Here is a 17,386-nt window from a genome sequence, read left to right on the forward strand (position 1 = left end):
CTTCTACTTAATTTAGGTATAATTTGTTCTTCTAACTTTTTAAAGAGGAAGAATAAAGTAAATGGTTTGAGGAAGAATAAAGTAAATGGTTTAAACCTTTCTTCTTTTCTAATATGAGCATTTAAAGCTATAAAACTCCCTATAGGCACTCCCTATAGGCTGAATCCCACAAATTCTGATGTGTTTTCATTACCATTCAGTTCAAAATATTTTCTAATTTCTTTTATGATTTCGTCTTAAATCCATGCATTTAGAAATGAGTTGATAATTTCCAAATACTAGGAAATCTTCTAGATATGCTTTCATCATTAACTTCTAACTTAATTCTACTTGACAAATAACATAATCTGTATGATTTCAATCCTTCTGACGTTTATTGAGACTCACTTTGTGGTCTTGCACATGGTCTACTTTGGACGAATGCTCCATGTGTACTTAAAAAGAATTATATTCTGCTGCTGCTTCATGTCGCATTATAGCAATAGATATCAATTAGGTCAAACTGGTTGATACAGTTGTTCAAATTTTCTAAATCCCTACTGATTTTCCTGCTGTTTATTTTATCACCTACTAAGAAAGGAATGATAAAATCTCCAAATATAATTATGAATCTTTCTACTTCTCCTCCCAGTTTTTGTTTCATGTTCTTTGAAGCTGTTACTAGGTACAAAAACATTTAGGACTGATAGGCCTTTCTGATGAATGTATTTTTAATCATTACCCCTGTTAATAACACTGATGTTTGCTTTGCCTGATACTAGTATTAGTCACTCCAGTTTTATGATTATTTGCATACATATCCTTCCCCATGTTTTTCACAATCCTGTCTATAGTTGTTTTGACATTGCTGGTGTTTATTTCTTTTACCTTTTTATCCAAGAGAAAAGCCATGTCTCCATGAAATATGTATACACTGCACACACCCATGTACCCAGCCTATATCAAGACACAGAACATTCCTAGCAATGCATCTCATGTCCACTCCTGGTCATCCCCACCCCTCCAAGGAAAACCACTGCCTGACTTCCAACCTCAGAGATTCAATCCTGAAGTTTCTTAAAGAAAATGAGCTTCCGATATATATAAATCAGGAAATCTGCAGTTTTTGCCATCCTTTGAGAAATTAGATCTGGCAATCCTGGTGTGTGTTCCTTTGAGGCAGCTGCCTTGATATACCTTCAAATAATACTATACCTATTCATGTTTAATAAGTCCTAAACCTATTCATGTATAATGTACAGAAAACCTTCAACAATATATTCCATTTTCCTTACTTAATCTTGTTGTATTGTCTTCATACGTTTTAATTCCATGTCAAAATCCTCATAAATTGCTATTATTTATGCTTTAAATAGCCATTTATAACCCTCAGATAATATTTACTCAATGGAAAACAAGACAAGGATGTCTGCTTTCACCACTGCTATTCAATATTGTATTGGAAGTTCCAGCAAGAGGATGTAGACATGAAAAAGAAAAGACAAATTGGAGAAGAAGAAAAATTATATCTGTTCACAAATGGCATAATTTTATATGTAGAAAACCCAAAAAATCCATACTAAAAAACAACTGTGAGAGGTAACAAAATTCAACAAAATTGCAGGATACAAAATACTCAAAAATCAGTCAGATTTCTGTACACTAGCAATGAACAACATGAAAACAAAGTTAACAATTCCATTTATAATAACATTAGAAAGCATAAAATACTTAGGAATAAATCTAATCAAGGTGCTAAACGACTTATATATTCCTACACCTACTCAATGAAATACGCATGACAGAAATTAAAATGAAGATAAGTAAATTAAAATACATCCTATGTTCATAGACTGGAAAACAATATTGTTAAGATGACAACACTACCTAGGCTATATATAGATTTAATGCATTTAATGCACCCCTATCAAAATTCCAATGGCATTTTCAGAAATAGAAAAAAAAAACTCATCAAAATATTCATATGAAATCTCAAAGGTCCCCAAATAACCAAAACAATCTTGGAGAATTTTCAAAACTTATTACAAATTTACTAGAATAATCAAAACAGGGTGGTACTGGCATAAGGAAAATAGACTAGAACAGAGAGCGCAGAAATAAACCTTCACATATATGGCCAACTGACTTTTGATAATGGTGCCAAGATCATTCAATGGGGAAAGGATATTCTTTTCAACAAATAGAGCTGAGAGAACTAGATATCTACATGTAAAACTAGACATCCGACTTCCCAGATTGTTGGGATCTTACCTTATACCACATACAGAATTAACTACACTTGGATCAAAGAGAAAAAGAGCGAGCTAAAACTGTAAAACTCTTAGAAGAAAGCATAGGGGAAAGGCTTTATGACACGGACTTTGGAATGATTTTTTGGATTTAATATCAAACGCTAGGCCACACACACAAAAAAACCACTAGGCCACAAAAAAAATTTTGACTTCTTCAAAATTAAAAATTTTGTGCATCATTAAGAGACCATCAAGAAAGTGAAAAGACAGTCTACGAAATGAAAGAAAATGTTTGAAGATCTTATATCTGATAGGGATTAATATTATTAATCTAATAGAGCCTCTAGTCCTAATTTTTAATTTACAAAAAACAAAATAGAGGATCAAGTTAAACATTAGTCTGAGTAAAAAAACAGACATATCTAGCAAAAGAAATATTCTAAAAGATAATTGGCCTGATAGGGGTATTGTGCAAGATTAAAGAGACGAGACTACAAAAATGCATGAACCCTGACTGAATCCTAGATTGTGACTAGGGGGCAAGCAGAGAACTTTAAAAGACATTCTTAAGATAACTGGGAAAATATGAGTCTATATGTTATGCAAGGAGAAGCACTCATCCTTAAGAAATTCACACTGACATAGTTAAGGGTAATGTGTTATAATGTTTGAAACTTGGTTTTAAATAGTTCTGTCCCCCCCAAAAAATAAAAAGACAGAGAATATAATAATGTCAACAACTGTCAAATTTCAGTGGAAGGTATGAGTGATCATTGTACTGTTTCTTCCTCTTTTCTGTAAACTTGAAAACTTTCAAAATAAAAAGGTTAGGGTAAGAAACCTTTAGGCCATGAAATTACACAACTTAAAATGGCTAAAATGGTGAATTCTTTATCATGGGACTTTTACCTCAAAACCACCCTTGTCCCCCCAAAAAACAACCCAGAGATATGGGTATTTGACACCAGGGAGCTACTGTGGAACTGCTCTGCACAGCCCCATTCTTATACGTCATGATGTCAATGGCCATGACATTGGGTACAGTGGTGTTGTCATGGAGTTAGAAGGAAACATAGACTCTTTATGAAGAATTAAAAACAAATTAGGATAAGATATATTGTATGATAAAATTACTTTAATAGAATTTAATTGCTATTATTTATTTTAGAATGCATAGGAGAAAGCAAGTCATGATCATCTGAGCACAACTGGTTAAGAGTAAAATGCCAAAAGCAAACCAAATCGGCCACACACCTGGGTTGATGGTTGGAGGAGGTGGAGGGGGGAGAGGTTGGCCTTCTTTAATGGCTAGTGTACACTGCTTTGCCGAACGGATGGCATTAATGAAGTCTTCATGTTGCTGTCTCCAGTTAGATCTCCTCACAGGCTGAGGCTATTAAAAAACAAAATCAATATATACTAACCTAGACTGTACATCTCTCCATTACAATTTTATTTTAACCTGAGATTTAAATTTACAGGAAATAGGACTGAAATTTGGAGAGAAAAGAGAATTTGTTCTCAATAGTACAAAAAAAGGAGGTCTGGAAAATACTGTAATAAAATTTGCAAGCCACAACAGTGAAGGAAAACACAAAATAACAATCAGAAAAACAAGCTACAGAACTTTATAGGAAGACTTAAATGTAAGATTAAAAGGGATTCTCTTCCAAGTTAATTGCTAGATTTAACGCTACACTATTGAAAACATAAACGAGATTCTTTTTTGCCACATCTGGAAAGTATCTGAAATACATTTCGAAATCTAAGTGAGCATGATTAAAAAGAAAACAGTAAAGGTGGATTATACTTACATGACATTACACTGCACTATCAAGCAAAAATGAAACCAGAAAGCCAAAAAGAGGCTTTAAGGTACTTAAGGATGTAATCAAGAACAATAAACAAGATATTGATAGTACCTTGGATTGAGGAGCCTTTCTCACAATGGGAATGTCAGTGCCCTGTAATCTTTGTTTCAAGGAATTGAAAGGTTTACGTTTTTTGTTGAAGAGTTTTCTACATATTGGTCCATGCCTTTCCTAGAAAAGAAACAGTGGGGATTAAAATTTTTAACATGTACAGTCACAAGGTTTGTACTCAGGCAGCCCCCACTGGAGTGACAGGGTTCACCTTCAGAGCCAAGTTCATTCTCCAACTCTCAAAGCACAGCAGAGCAAATCCATCTGGCTCTCTCCACCCATGTTACACATCACTAGATATTGCATGAGGGTAAGGTCAAGAAGAGGCCTCCACAGCTATAGAGACTTACTTTGAATTTGGTTTTATATATTGAATTCTACCACTTGGGCTGTGTGAGTGGTTCCAGGCATTAAATAATGTTGAAAGGGCAAACTTTCTAGTTTAAATTGAAATAAATATTTCTGATAGTGAGCTAGGTACTCACTGCAGCCAAGGAAGTTCTCCTGATTATGTCTTCTGTTTCCTGCATCCATGATTCCTAAATTCCATGAGCAAGTCATCTGGTAACCTAACAGGGAATCTGAGTCCTAAGAATCCTAATATTCAGTTTTACCATTCTTTTGAAACAGTCTTTTGCATACAACAGGGGGAAACTTAGTTCCTACAAGTGGAACTTTCTCAGGAAAACTCTTCTTACCACTCAGCAATTTCAAAATTGAATTTAGCAGGGTCACTTTTCTACATACAGCAAATTAAACTACTTAACTTCCTCAAGGAGTGGAGAGGTTTCAAAGAAATATTTGAGAACATCTGCAAAAGACAACTGGGACAACCGTACAAATAAATGAAGGATACACCAATTCCATTTACATTATGAAGATATTTTCCTTTAATTTATCCAAACATTTCACATCCATGAAGTCATTTATTTCAGAGCAAATCTAGGCATTTAATAGTTTTAAAACGTTACAATATTTAACATTTAACAGACGATCAGCAGGGAAAACATTCTTTACTCCAGCCAAGTAATCCTTTAAGTACTCAGCATTTCTAGTACATAAGACAGGGAATCAACACACAGAGCTCTGCCTGTGTACCACCCTTACGAAGTCTGTTACAGCACCAGCACAAGATTACACCAACAACTTCCAACTAAATGTCCTCTTCTTTGGTGGATATGTAACTCATAATTTTTAACACACAGTTCCTTCGTCCAACAAAATACAGGGGCTCTATAAAAATCCCTGCACCTTGTTATGAACAAGCCATACCATTTTATTTTTAAAGATTTATTTATTTAATTTAGGGACAGAAAAAGAAAGACAGGAGGGGAGGGAGAGAGGGAGAGAAAGACTCTCCAGCAAACTCCCCACTGAGTGCAGAGCCCAACGTGGGGCTCCAAACCATGACTTGAGCCAAAATCAAGTGTCAAATGCTCAATCCACTGAGCCCCCCAGCAGCCTCAGGCCAAACCATTTTAAATGAGAGAGAGAGCACATCACTTGATCAAATGCTCTTTGTAGCCTGGAGATAGGTCTAGAAGTAAAATCCAAGAGGACCCAAGACATACATGACATTTAGTGATCCCCAAATGAATGGTACCTTCTAGGTCTCAAACTTGTTCTTATGGGGTACAGGCCTGATCTGGTAAAAGCAGCACACTGGTGGGTTCCTGGGCCACAACAGGCCCTTGAGCTCCTGCTCCTAAATTTGGAAAGTTCTAGCTACAGTTAATTAGAACATATTTCAGTTTTTAAATTCCCCAAAGAAAACCTATAACCTAGTTATACAGTCTTTTACCCCAAATGCAGTCAGATGTAGAGTCCAAATCCTTTGTTTGGCTACATCTCCTTGATCTAAAATGTTCAAACTCAAAGTCGCATTATCACCTCAAGTGTTTTTTAAACATTTTTCTTGGGAATCTCCTTATAATATTGGAATCTAATAACTGTTGGATTCCCTAATTTTGAAATAATAAAAAAAGTTAATTCCACTTATAGGCATCAATCTGGGGACCTGACATGCAGTTCGTTTCAATCTGATTAAAAATTAGATCTTGGAACAGGTCTTACATCCATTTTGTTCAAATTACATAAAATCCCTGAAATTGAAAGGTTCTGTCTTTATACGTGGCAAAGCAGAAAACAGAGGGAGGTTAAAGGACTTGTCAGAATTAGTGACAAATTTGAGGCTAAAAGCCAAGTTTCCAGATGCTCCAAATTCAATGTTCATTCCTCTTGACTAGCTAATTTCCCTGGTGCTTTGGCCTTAAAATTTGGATTTTTGATGCTTATAGAAAAGGCAAAAGAGCCAAAACCTCTCAAGAGACAGTCAACTGTGCCAAAACACTTTCATCTGGCATCCTTTTTCTAGGAGTACCATGTTTAATTAAGCTCCCTTTTGAATGGGGTGGCATCTATGTGCCTCAGTGTCCTCAAGACCTGCCAGCCATAGGTTATGGACCTCTCTTCCCTTGCTTTCCTTTCACATCTGTCTTTAATCTTTGCCGCTGCAGCCTCCTCACTGACTTGACAGTTCATTTAACTCCAACGAAACACATCTACAAAATGTCTTTATGTTTACCAGAACATCTGCTGCAAAGCGTCTTCCACAGACTTCACAGGGAAGTAACTCCTGATTGCCATCTGTATGAGATCCAAAAGCACATTATGTTAGTTTCGTGGAACTGCCTGCCTGAGAAGAAATGACTAACTGGAGGGGACCTCGATGGCCTGATCTCCTCTCTCTCTTTTCCCTCCCCACCAACTTCCTTCTCTTAGGAAGGTATTTCATGAATTCACCCATCTTTTTCTAAGATAGACGTCTCACTTCACTGAACAGGTAAATTCCATGTTCTTCAGGCAACCAGAGTATGATTCTTTAGTACATTCCTAAACTAAGTGTCTAGCAACTTTGGTTTAGACATAAGTACAAAGTTAACACTTTAGTATAAAGTCATAAATTATCTAATGGTTACATTGTTAAGATTCCTACGAGGGTGTAAGGCCTATGTGTGTGCTAAATGAAGGCATGGCAATTTATCACAGATTATATGAAAAGAGTCACTTAATCATCAAATTTAAACTTTCCTGAGAATGGCACTCTCTCAATGAATGCTCTTTGCTGGATAAACTCCTACCTGAAAGGAACAGAATATAAGGTACTGATGAAATGGACCAGGTAGAAATAAAGAGGCTTCTATCCAAATCAGGAAAGATGGCACCATTACAATGCAGAAGCAGGTGAGGATAAGCCTTATCCTAAGGAGAGGTGTTTGGTCAGACTTCTTACTGAGGTCAGTGAATACCACTCACTGCTACCATTTTATATGCAGTAGTGAATGAGTGAGGGACTGTAATCACAACACAGTCTTGCTAATGTTTTTATTATGCAACCAGTGTTTTTAAAAGTTAGATGAAGAATAAAGTCAATTTAAAAAAAGAGGCTGAGACAGCACCCACATGTGCCCTATGTCTCAAAGTACCTGACCCACACTAAGGTGCTCAATAAATACTTGCTGAATGTGTGGGCCAAACAAAAATTGAGTTCCTACCTTAGGATCAATCCTTCATTCTATAAATATCTGCTACATGCAACTCTGTGGAAATACTGGGAGAGATCATACAGGGGTCCAGCAGAGAAAAGGAGAGTGTGTGTGCATTAAATGAAGTTAAGTGTCACAAGGAAAGGAAAACAATGTGGAATTCTGTAAAGGTTTCACCTCAATACTTTAAGTTCCTTTGGAGTTGAGCATATAGATTAGAAAAGCTGATCATGGAGATGACTTTATATTAGACTAATAATCTGGGCTTTATTCTACAAACAAGGGGGACAATCAGGGACACCATGTAGGACGAATCTGAACAGAGCTGTGGAAGGGTGGATGGATGGTAGTGGGAAGGGAAAATGCCATTTCAGTTAAAAAGCTAAAGGTGTAGACCTGAAATGGAAAGAAAAGAGGAAATGAGGGGTACTGTACTCAAGGAATTGACAACATGGCTAGATGTGAGGAGGGGACAAAGAGAGGACAGTGCAGAGGGACTGAGAAGAGGGTTGGGCTGTGGACAAAAACAAAATTTGAAAAAGGCCATCTTAGTAAGAAAAATGACCTCACCTTTGGAAATACTGAGTTTGAAAGAGTCATCCAGCCAGCAGGATGGAAATGAGGGAGGTCAGGGCTAGAGACACAGATGTAGGCTTTGTTTGGAGAGTGATGTAAAGGCATGATATTGCCAGGGAAGAGGTCATGGAAAGAGAAGTACAGGGATGATCCCTAGAGAACTCCATATTTAAGGGCCAAGAAGATGAGGATGATAAGCCAGAAGGAGAAACAGGAGAGAACAAGGTCATGGAAACCAGAAGAAGACGGTTTGAAAAAGGAAGGACTGATTAACAGGAATCAGATGGTAGTTCATTACAGACATTGTTGATTTAAATGATTTCTTCTCACATCTGCCAGATGGTATTGTATTTGCAACACAGGTCATCCATTACAGCATACAGAAATATTACTCTTCCTGTTTTTGGCTTTCTAACTCTGTAAAACGGAGTCTTACTTTTTTTCAGCGAGCATATACTTACTAGTAAATAAAAAGTACTCATTTTAACAAAAAAAACTGCTTTTTCTGAACCACTAGTGAAGGATGATTTTTATGAATCATACTGTAACATTTGTATGGTATTTTACTGTTTCCTAAACACTTTTCCTATATAATTTCATTTACTCCTCACAGAGTTGGGACTATATTTTTTTAACGGGTAAGAAAACAAAGGTGGAAAGTTAGGGGACTTGGGACTTCTCAAAGACCACAGGTAGTTAAGTGGTAACATGGAGACTCAAACCCAACTCTCTATCTCCACAAGTACTGAAACTTTATTCAACCATCACTATAAATATAAAGGTAATGGTGATGGTTGATACTAACCTGCAAAACAAATGGAAGTCCCTAAAGGATAAATAGCCTATTTAAATCAGCAAGTTTTAAACAGTTCAATGAGTTTAAAAGAATGACAGATGCAATAGGATTCAACTGAATACCTAAAATGGATGGACCACTGGATTCTGAACCACATTCAGTTCTGAAGCTTGAAGGGAAACACCTGCTTATTCAGCCAAATTAAACACGGAGATCAAGGCCTATCATGTTTGTGATAGAATGCTGAGTCACATAAAGCATGGGATCACTAGAACCCTGGAAGAATCATTTAAAATAACCAAAATGCCTTGCATCAGGTGAATGGTTATACTGATTCATCCAAACCCTGGAATACTGTTCAACAACAGAACACTACGAATACATGCAACACCTGGGTGGATCTCAATGCTGAGAAAAGCCAATCTCAAGAGGTCATGTACTGTGTAATTCCATATGTACAACAATCACAAAATGACAAAATTAGAGAGATGGAGAATAGACTACTGATTGCCACCAGGGAAGGATGGTCCGGGAGAGAGGTCGTTGTGACTATACAGAGGAGAATGAGGGCGAACTTTGAGTAGGGAAATAGTTCTGGGAGCAGCTAAATGGGTCAGCAGATGGAGCACAGGACTCTTGGTCTCGGGGATGTTAACTTTGAGCCCTATGTTGGATGTAGAGATTCCTTGAAAGTAAAATTGGGAGCAGGGGAGAAAAGGAATAGTTCTAGATCTATATTGTGGTGGTAGTTACACGTGTACTAAAATGGTATGGAACTATAAATACACATTTGACCCATGTATATTTCCTGGGTTTGATATTGTACTATTTAAGCTATAACTTAAATTGGGGAAACATGGTAAAGGGTGAGTAGGAACTCTACTATTTTGTAATTCTTATGCATTAATTTTGTCGGAATAAGAAGTTTAAGGAAATATCTAGGGGTGAGCAAATTATGACCACTGGAGCAAATCTGAAGCTGTATGTTTTTATAAAGTTTTATTGGCAAATAATACCCATTTGTTTACATGCCTATTGCTGCTTTCATGCTACAACAGTAGAGATGGGTAGTTAACAGAGACCATATGGTCTGCAAAGCCAAAAATCATACCAAGAAATAGGTTGCCAACCAGTGAATGAGAATGTACTGATTAAAAAGGATTTGTGGGAGGGTGCCTGGGTGGCTCAGTGGGTTGGGTCGCTGCCTTCGGCTCGGGTCATGATCTCAGGGTCCTGGGATCGAGTCCCGCGTCGGGCTCTCTGCTCAGCGGAAAGCCTGCTTCCCCCCCCCCCCCCCCCCGCCTGTCTGCCTACTTGTGATCTCTGTCAAATAAGTAAAACCTTAAAAAAAGAAAAACAAACTATTAAAAAAAACGATTTGTGGGAGAAAAACATGGAAAATGTTAATGATACATTTTTATTCACTATTCACATACTTACAAATAAATACTAGGAGTTCTATAGATATGTACATGTATATATGTACATGCACACAGATATGTATATATGTGTGTATATATGATACACACACATATATATGCATATTATATATATATGTGTGTGTGTGTATATATATATATATATATACCTGTATATATATATAAAACACACACCTGAGTGGTTAAGAGTAAAGATGACTACTTTCTGTATTTTCAATTTTTCTACAAAGATTACTATTGTTTTAGAAATTAAAACAATGACATTTTTAAAAGACCCTTTTGATAGAAAACATTTTAAAACAATCAGTACCAGCTTAGCTCTTTCTATCTTTACCCTCTCTCAGTAGATTATTAAAGTGGCCATTATTTTTATACATTGACTATTATTTTTACACTTTGGTTTAAAAATCTTAGACAATTTTTAAAATGAGGAAAAGAAAATGATCTGGAAGCCATCAAAGGTTTTGGTTAGCATGTTAACAATGAAAAATAAGCATTACAAAGATTTCAGTTAAAAAATTTTCTAAGAAGCCTGGAGAGGATTATGGCCATAATGAAACTGGAAAAAATTCTACTTCTGACTAGACATTCTCTCTTTGAGCTGAAAATTAAGAATGCTTTCTACAGACACCTACCAATCCATATTTCCTTATAAAGGCATGGTAGAGAAAAGGAAGATATTTTCTCACTCAGTTGTCAGAGAGTCAAAACTCAAGTCCTTTACAATCCAGAACATACGAACATTAGCAATATCGACGTCTTTCATGGCCCTATGGGTAAAGAGGGTAGCATATTGGCCTCAACCTATTCACTTACCTCAGGAATATGAGTTATGAAAGAAGAAAAGGAATTAACACAGAATGGCAGAGAGAACATTCCATCAAATTTTGCTCTCCGCTAAAGCCCCAAAAAGTACAGTAAAGGAAAATAGAGACTAAGAAACCCCAAGGTCAGGGAGGAAAGAAGACAACAATAAAAAATTTCAACTCTGGAAAACTGACAGAGTGGTGACTTGGAGGACTTAAAACTACATCAGAAACCACTTGCCAAGCTGACAGTAGGGAGAACTAACCATCCAAATTTTTCTCTAAAAGCTTCAAAGTCCTAGAAATCCCCAGAGCAGCATGTACCTCTGGGAATGGGATGAGATAAATGAGAAGAGCCCGCTAAAATGTGGTGGGCCAAGATAAAAGTTTTCTGAAAAGAAGTGGATTCCTAGATCCCCTCCCTCACTCTACATCCTTGGGTGACTGCCCTCCCCAACTCTAGCCTAAGTCTACTCTCCAAAAAATGACAAAAAGACATCAGTGCACGAGTTAACATGGGGCAGTGCTGAAGGCATGGGTAGGCAGATACAGATGTATACACCTATTTATGGTGACTCATTTTTTTTTTTTTAAAGATTTTATTTATTTGACAGACAAAGATCACAAGTAGGCAGAGAGGCAGGCAGAGAGAAAGGAGGAAGCAGGTTCCCCGCTGCGCAGAGAGCCAGATGCAGGGCTTGACCCCAGGACCCTGAGATCATGAACTGAGCCAAAGGCAGAGGCTTTAGCCCACTGAGCCACCCAGGCACCCCTCATTTTTTTTTTTTAAGATTTTAAAAGTAATTATTTGACAGGGAGAGAGATCACAAATAGAGCAGCCAGGCAAGGGGTTGGGGGAGAAAAGTGGTCTCTCTGCTGAGCAAGAGCCCGATGCGGGGCTCGATCCCAGGACCCCAAGATCATGACCTGGGTCAAAGGCAGAGGTTTAACCCATTGAGCCACCCAGGTGCCCCATGGTGACTCATTATCTGTAGTAGTTATATCCCATAAAGTCTCTGTGAGCACTAAATGAGCAAATACGGACTTATTACTTCTAGGGGGAATACAAGGTTAGGCTCCTGTGAGCCTCTGTTCACATTATTTTTATTTATCAATGTACAAGCTTGTTTTACTTTTCTATTTAAAGACACCTTGTGTAAATATATATTGTTGATTCAGTGCAGTGATCACTCAGAGCTGGCAACACTGTAACTCATGCCTGGTAAGAAGCTTATCTAACAGACATATATTCTCCCTAAGGTACAGCCTTCCTGTATTTTAACACATTTGGGGGCCATTTTAAACAGTGAAATCACCAAGAAAAATTGTAAAAACATGAAAAATGTGGCACAGACTATGAAAAGAACACTTCTATATTATGAGAGCTGAAATGAGAAGGCAGGGCATCACCTTGTTCCACTTTTGCTGAGAAAAAGCATGCCAGGTGACTCAACTTTTCAACTGCAATGTACAGGTCTGTGAATGAATGAAAGCACCATGCATACTGATTTTAGAGTTTCAAATTTTAGCAAATGGGCAAATTTGCAAATAAGGACTTGATTAATGAAGCTGATGGTGTGTATGTGTATATGTATACAGAGTGATTAATCTAGTGATTCCTCTCATGAATAGTGATGCTAAAAGAAGAGAACACACCTCAAACCCCCTTCTTCTACTTGGTTCACAGAACTCTGCCTGCCAGACCCTTACTCTCAAGACAGAAGGAAAACTTCCCTGAGAATATAAACACTCCATGACAATATATATATACATATATAGATACCAATGCTGGGAAGATTCCCAAACAGCTCACCCAGACCACTCTAAAATGAAGCTCAAAATCAAGAAATGCCTCTTATCCATTCAGAATTTCCAAAGAGCGAACAGACAAGAATTTCCAAAGATCTGTGGAAAAACTCTAGCACATATGTCCAAAACAAATAAAAAAGCAATTTAAAGAAAAATAAATTCTCAGAAATTAAAAAAGTCTTATAGGAGAAATGAAAAATTCAAGGAAAGATTGGAAGATAAAATTAGGGAAATTTCTCAGAAAATAGAGTAAAATGGCGAGATGGGAGAAAAATAATCAATCCAAGTATCTCTGGTCTAGAAGGTCCTACCAAATAACAGTTCAAGAGAGAAAAGGAGAAAATACAAGGAAGAAAATAAAAAAATTGTAACAATATCCAGAAGTGAAAGGACACAAGCTTCCATTAAAAAGACACAACACAATGGGTGAAAATGTATCTATAACAAGACTGTAAAATTTCATAACTCTGGAGACAAAGATTCTACCGAGATGAAAAAAAAAACAAAAAACAAAAAACAGTAACTGACAAAAATATCAGGAATCAGAGTGACCTCAGATTCCCATACATGAAACTTGGAAATGAATGAGGAAAAGTCCTTTCAACTTCTGGGGGAGAATAGTCTACAACCTGCAGGTTTCATACCCAGCCAAACTACTGACCAAATATGGAGGTTGAGTATATTTCCCCAAATGCAGGGTTTCAGAAAGTTGACATCCCACGTACTCTGTGGTTCAAGAATTACTAGAGGATGGGCTTCACAACATGAGTAAAACATACAGCAAATGGGCAAATCAACACACAAGGGAGAGAAAATAATTCCCAGGATAAGAGCTGGGCACCAGAACTGGAGAGCAACTAGTCCATACTGAAGATGTATAATGAAAAACAGACACGTTGAAGGCTGTCATGAGCATGGTATTGACTGCCTTTATAATCCGAGGTTAGTATGTCCTAGTGTATCTGGCTCTGACTGTTCCATATTTGGCTTGTTTGACTCTGTCCCATTGGAGTGCTTGATCTTCCCTTCATATTCTGACATCTAGATGACTGGAGGACACTCATTTGAATCCATAAGAAGGTTCTGCTTCGATCTTGAGATCATGGTGACCTTAGCAGAAATTGTAAAATGAGCATACAAACACAAAGCGTAGTTCTACAGGAGATCCAGGATATTCCATTTGTGGTGACTTGTGTTCCCTAGAATCCATCACCTGGCTCAACGTCTCCTCCTGGGGCTCTTTTAAAATCTAGAAGCTGATATTCAGTTCAGAGACTATTCAGCTCAAGGATACTTTCATCATCTGGTAGTAAGTACTGTCCTTATAAAGCCAGATTTGTGTTTCACATAAACAAGATACTGTGCTTAGGAATACCATACAAACTGAGGGTTGCTGGAAGGGAGGAGGGTAAAGGGATGGGGTGGCTGGGTGATGGACACTGGAAAGGGTATGTCTTATGGTGAGCACGGAGTGTTGTGTAAGACTGATGAACCATAGGCCTCTACCCTTGAAACAAATAATACATATCAATTTAAAAAAAAGGGATACCATATAGCTGATGATTAATATAATTTAGGTAGTACTTAAGAGTTACTGAGGTGCAGGGCGCCTGGGTGGCTCAGTGGGTTAAGCCTCTGCCTTCGGCTCAAGTCATGATCCCAGGGTCCTGGGATGGAGCCCCGCATCCAGCTCTCTGATCAGCAGGGAGCCTGCTTCTTCCCTCTCTCTCTGTCTGCCTCTCTGCCTACTTGAGATCTCTGTCAAATGAATAAATAAAATCTTTAAAAAAAAAAAAAAAGTTACTGAGGTGAAAGAGTGGAATGAAACTGAGGATGGAACCACTGGTGGCTTCTATGTTCTATTTCTTAACTTGAATAATGCAATGTTCTTGTTTTATTATACATTCTTGTATGAGTTTAGCAATTAAAATGTAATGCCATTAGAATTTTTACCTTCTCTTGACCCTTCACTTTAACAAGCAACACACAGGAAAAAACAACATAAATGTAGTGATAATGCAACTGTGAAGCTAGGAGATGGCTGGGGCTGTCCTTCACTTGAGATCATTTGATGATGTCACAATGAGATGTAGATACAATGGACCACAGTTAATATACACAAATAATGATAGCTTTTGATACTCAGACTTACACACACACAAAAAGCTCTAAAATATCTAAAAAAGTGATTTTACAAGAAGTATTAAGTTCTCATACAAAAGAGGTGCTTAAGGCACAGCAGGCAAATTCTTCATGACTTTGTCCCTACCTGGGATGCCTTCTCTTAGCTAAAATTGAGTCTAAGTCCCATTGTTCCAAGTTTAAGCAATTCTTTGGTGAAATCACTTCCCTATCCATTCATTTACATACCACCCAGTAATCATTTACCAAATGCCAGGAACTGTTGGCATGGGGTTAAAGCAGTAAATAAAAATTCCCTGCCCTCAGTTTGTTCTGAGAGAAGACAGAATAACAAGATACAGCTCAGATGGCAAGATTGCCATGGAGACCAAAAAGCAGGGGAAAAGCTTAAAAAATGCAAGGGAGGGATGTTGCTATCTTTACATGGTCAGGTGAAAGTTTATAGTGGAGGTGACAACTGAACACCAACCTTGAGGACACATAATTTGCAGTAAGAGCAGTTCAGGGGGAAAGCAAATACCTAGACCCTCATTTCCAATGGTACTTCTGAGTGACTTGGTGTTGCTAGTTAGATTTTGCCGTAAACACCCTGCCTCCTCAGAAGATGCAGTCCTTGAAGGCAAAATCATCTTAATGCTCTGGACTTCCAACATTTGCCAGGACCTTATGTTACGTTCCTAACCATTGTTAGAGACAACTCAAACTATAAATATTCCAAAATTCTACAAAATAATTCAGAATATGTAAAGTTTGTTCTCCAGAATAAAATTAAGATCTTTAAATCTGGAGGATAACCTGTCTAAATCACAATAATGCTTCAGTAAGACACATGGCTCATAATTACCTTTCCTTGACTGCAAAATATATAATGTGCTGATTTAAACCCTTTGGATAGGTGAAGTGATATTAGAAGCTCCTAAGAAGGAATTTGAATAGTATCAGGTCAAAATAATATTCCAAGTCTTTAAGATTCTTGCTGGTTTTAAGAACCTTCAGCTGAGAGAGCTACCAAAATAAATGGTCAACCTTCTCAGGATTTAATACATACACAATACTAACATAAACCATCATTTGACCCTTTGCTTCTGCAGATCAGCATTTAAATATATACTCCCCAGTTAGATTCTACTTCTATAATGACAAGCTCTTCAGCTGAGTTTTTTGTAGCAATGCCGGTTGAATACCTAATGCTACTGTTTTTCACTTGAAAAACCCTAGAATACTTATATTTATAATTTAAAACAAAGAGAACAAGGTAACACCCACCAACTTTGGAAAAGTCATATTCAAATCACTTATAGAAGACACTTTCTAATAATTTAGTTATCAAATACAGCTCACCAGCTAAAAATGGTTCTGCCTCAGCCATTCTGTTCCCAACTCAGACCAACAGTGTCCACAGTTTTTGTTTTTCCCCAGAACAGTCCATATAGCAACACATTAGTCATGGACACATGAACAAGGGTCACTAACAACTCGTCTGTTGCAAGGGAGTCACAGTTTACCAAATAATTAACAATTGTGATGGTGTCATTGCTTGAACCTTGAAAAAGTTTACAGGGGAAAAAAAAAAAACCCAAAAACACACCAAACAAACCTCATCAAAAAACAAGAAAAATTTCAACTACATCTTTTAATCAAAAATGAATGGTTCCAAGCATTAAATAATGTTGAAAAGACAAACTTTCTAGTTTAAACTGAAGTAAATATTTCTGATTTTGAGCCAGGTACTCACTGAAGCCAAGGACATTTTCTTGATTTCTGCTTCTGCTTCCTGTCTTCACTCTCCCTAAAATCCAAAAGTAAGTCATCCAGTCATTGAGTCCCAACAACCCTAATACTCATTTTTACCATCCTTTTGAAACAGCCCTTTGCATACAGCAGGGGGAAACTTAGCTCCTACCAGTGGAATCTCCTCAGGAAAACTGTTAAACCACTCAGAATTTCAAAATGGAGTTTAATGGGGTCACTTCTCTACATACAGCAAACTAAACCACTTAACTCCTGAAAAGGAGTGGAAAGGTTTCAAAGAACTATTTGAGAACATCTGCAAAAGACAGCTGGGACAATCATACAAATAAATGAAGAATACACCAATTCCATTTATGTTATGAAGATGT

At 37.3% G+C, this 17,386-nt stretch overlaps 1 protein-coding gene across 2 annotated transcripts in view; it reads right to left on the minus strand.

The window, feature by feature from the left end:
• ZC2HC1B (zinc finger C2HC-type containing 1B) overlaps positions 1-17,261 on the minus strand; it is a 44,740-nt gene extending 27,479 nt beyond the window's left edge. For both annotated transcript variants that reach the window (XR_006818269.1, XM_046004381.1), the window contains exons 1-4: positions 17,002-17,261; positions 6,738-6,799; positions 4,154-4,273; positions 3,486-3,624 (exon numbers count right to left, since the gene is read on the minus strand). Coding sequence is in view for 1 of the 2 variants with exons in the window: in XM_046004381.1 (XP_045860337.1) it covers positions 3,486-3,624; positions 4,154-4,273; positions 6,738-6,799; positions 17,002-17,077 (397 nt within the window). In the remaining variant the exon portion in view is untranslated. The remainder of the gene's footprint in view (positions 1-3,485; positions 3,625-4,153; positions 4,274-6,737; positions 6,800-17,001) is intronic.
• Between the last annotated feature and the right edge of the window lie 125 nt (positions 17,262-17,386).

Source organism: Meles meles, chromosome 5 (assembly GCF_922984935.1).
Source record: "Meles meles chromosome 5, mMelMel3.1 paternal haplotype, whole genome shotgun sequence".
In the NCBI taxonomy this organism is placed as follows: Eukaryota; Metazoa; Chordata; class Mammalia; order Carnivora; family Mustelidae; genus Meles; species Meles meles.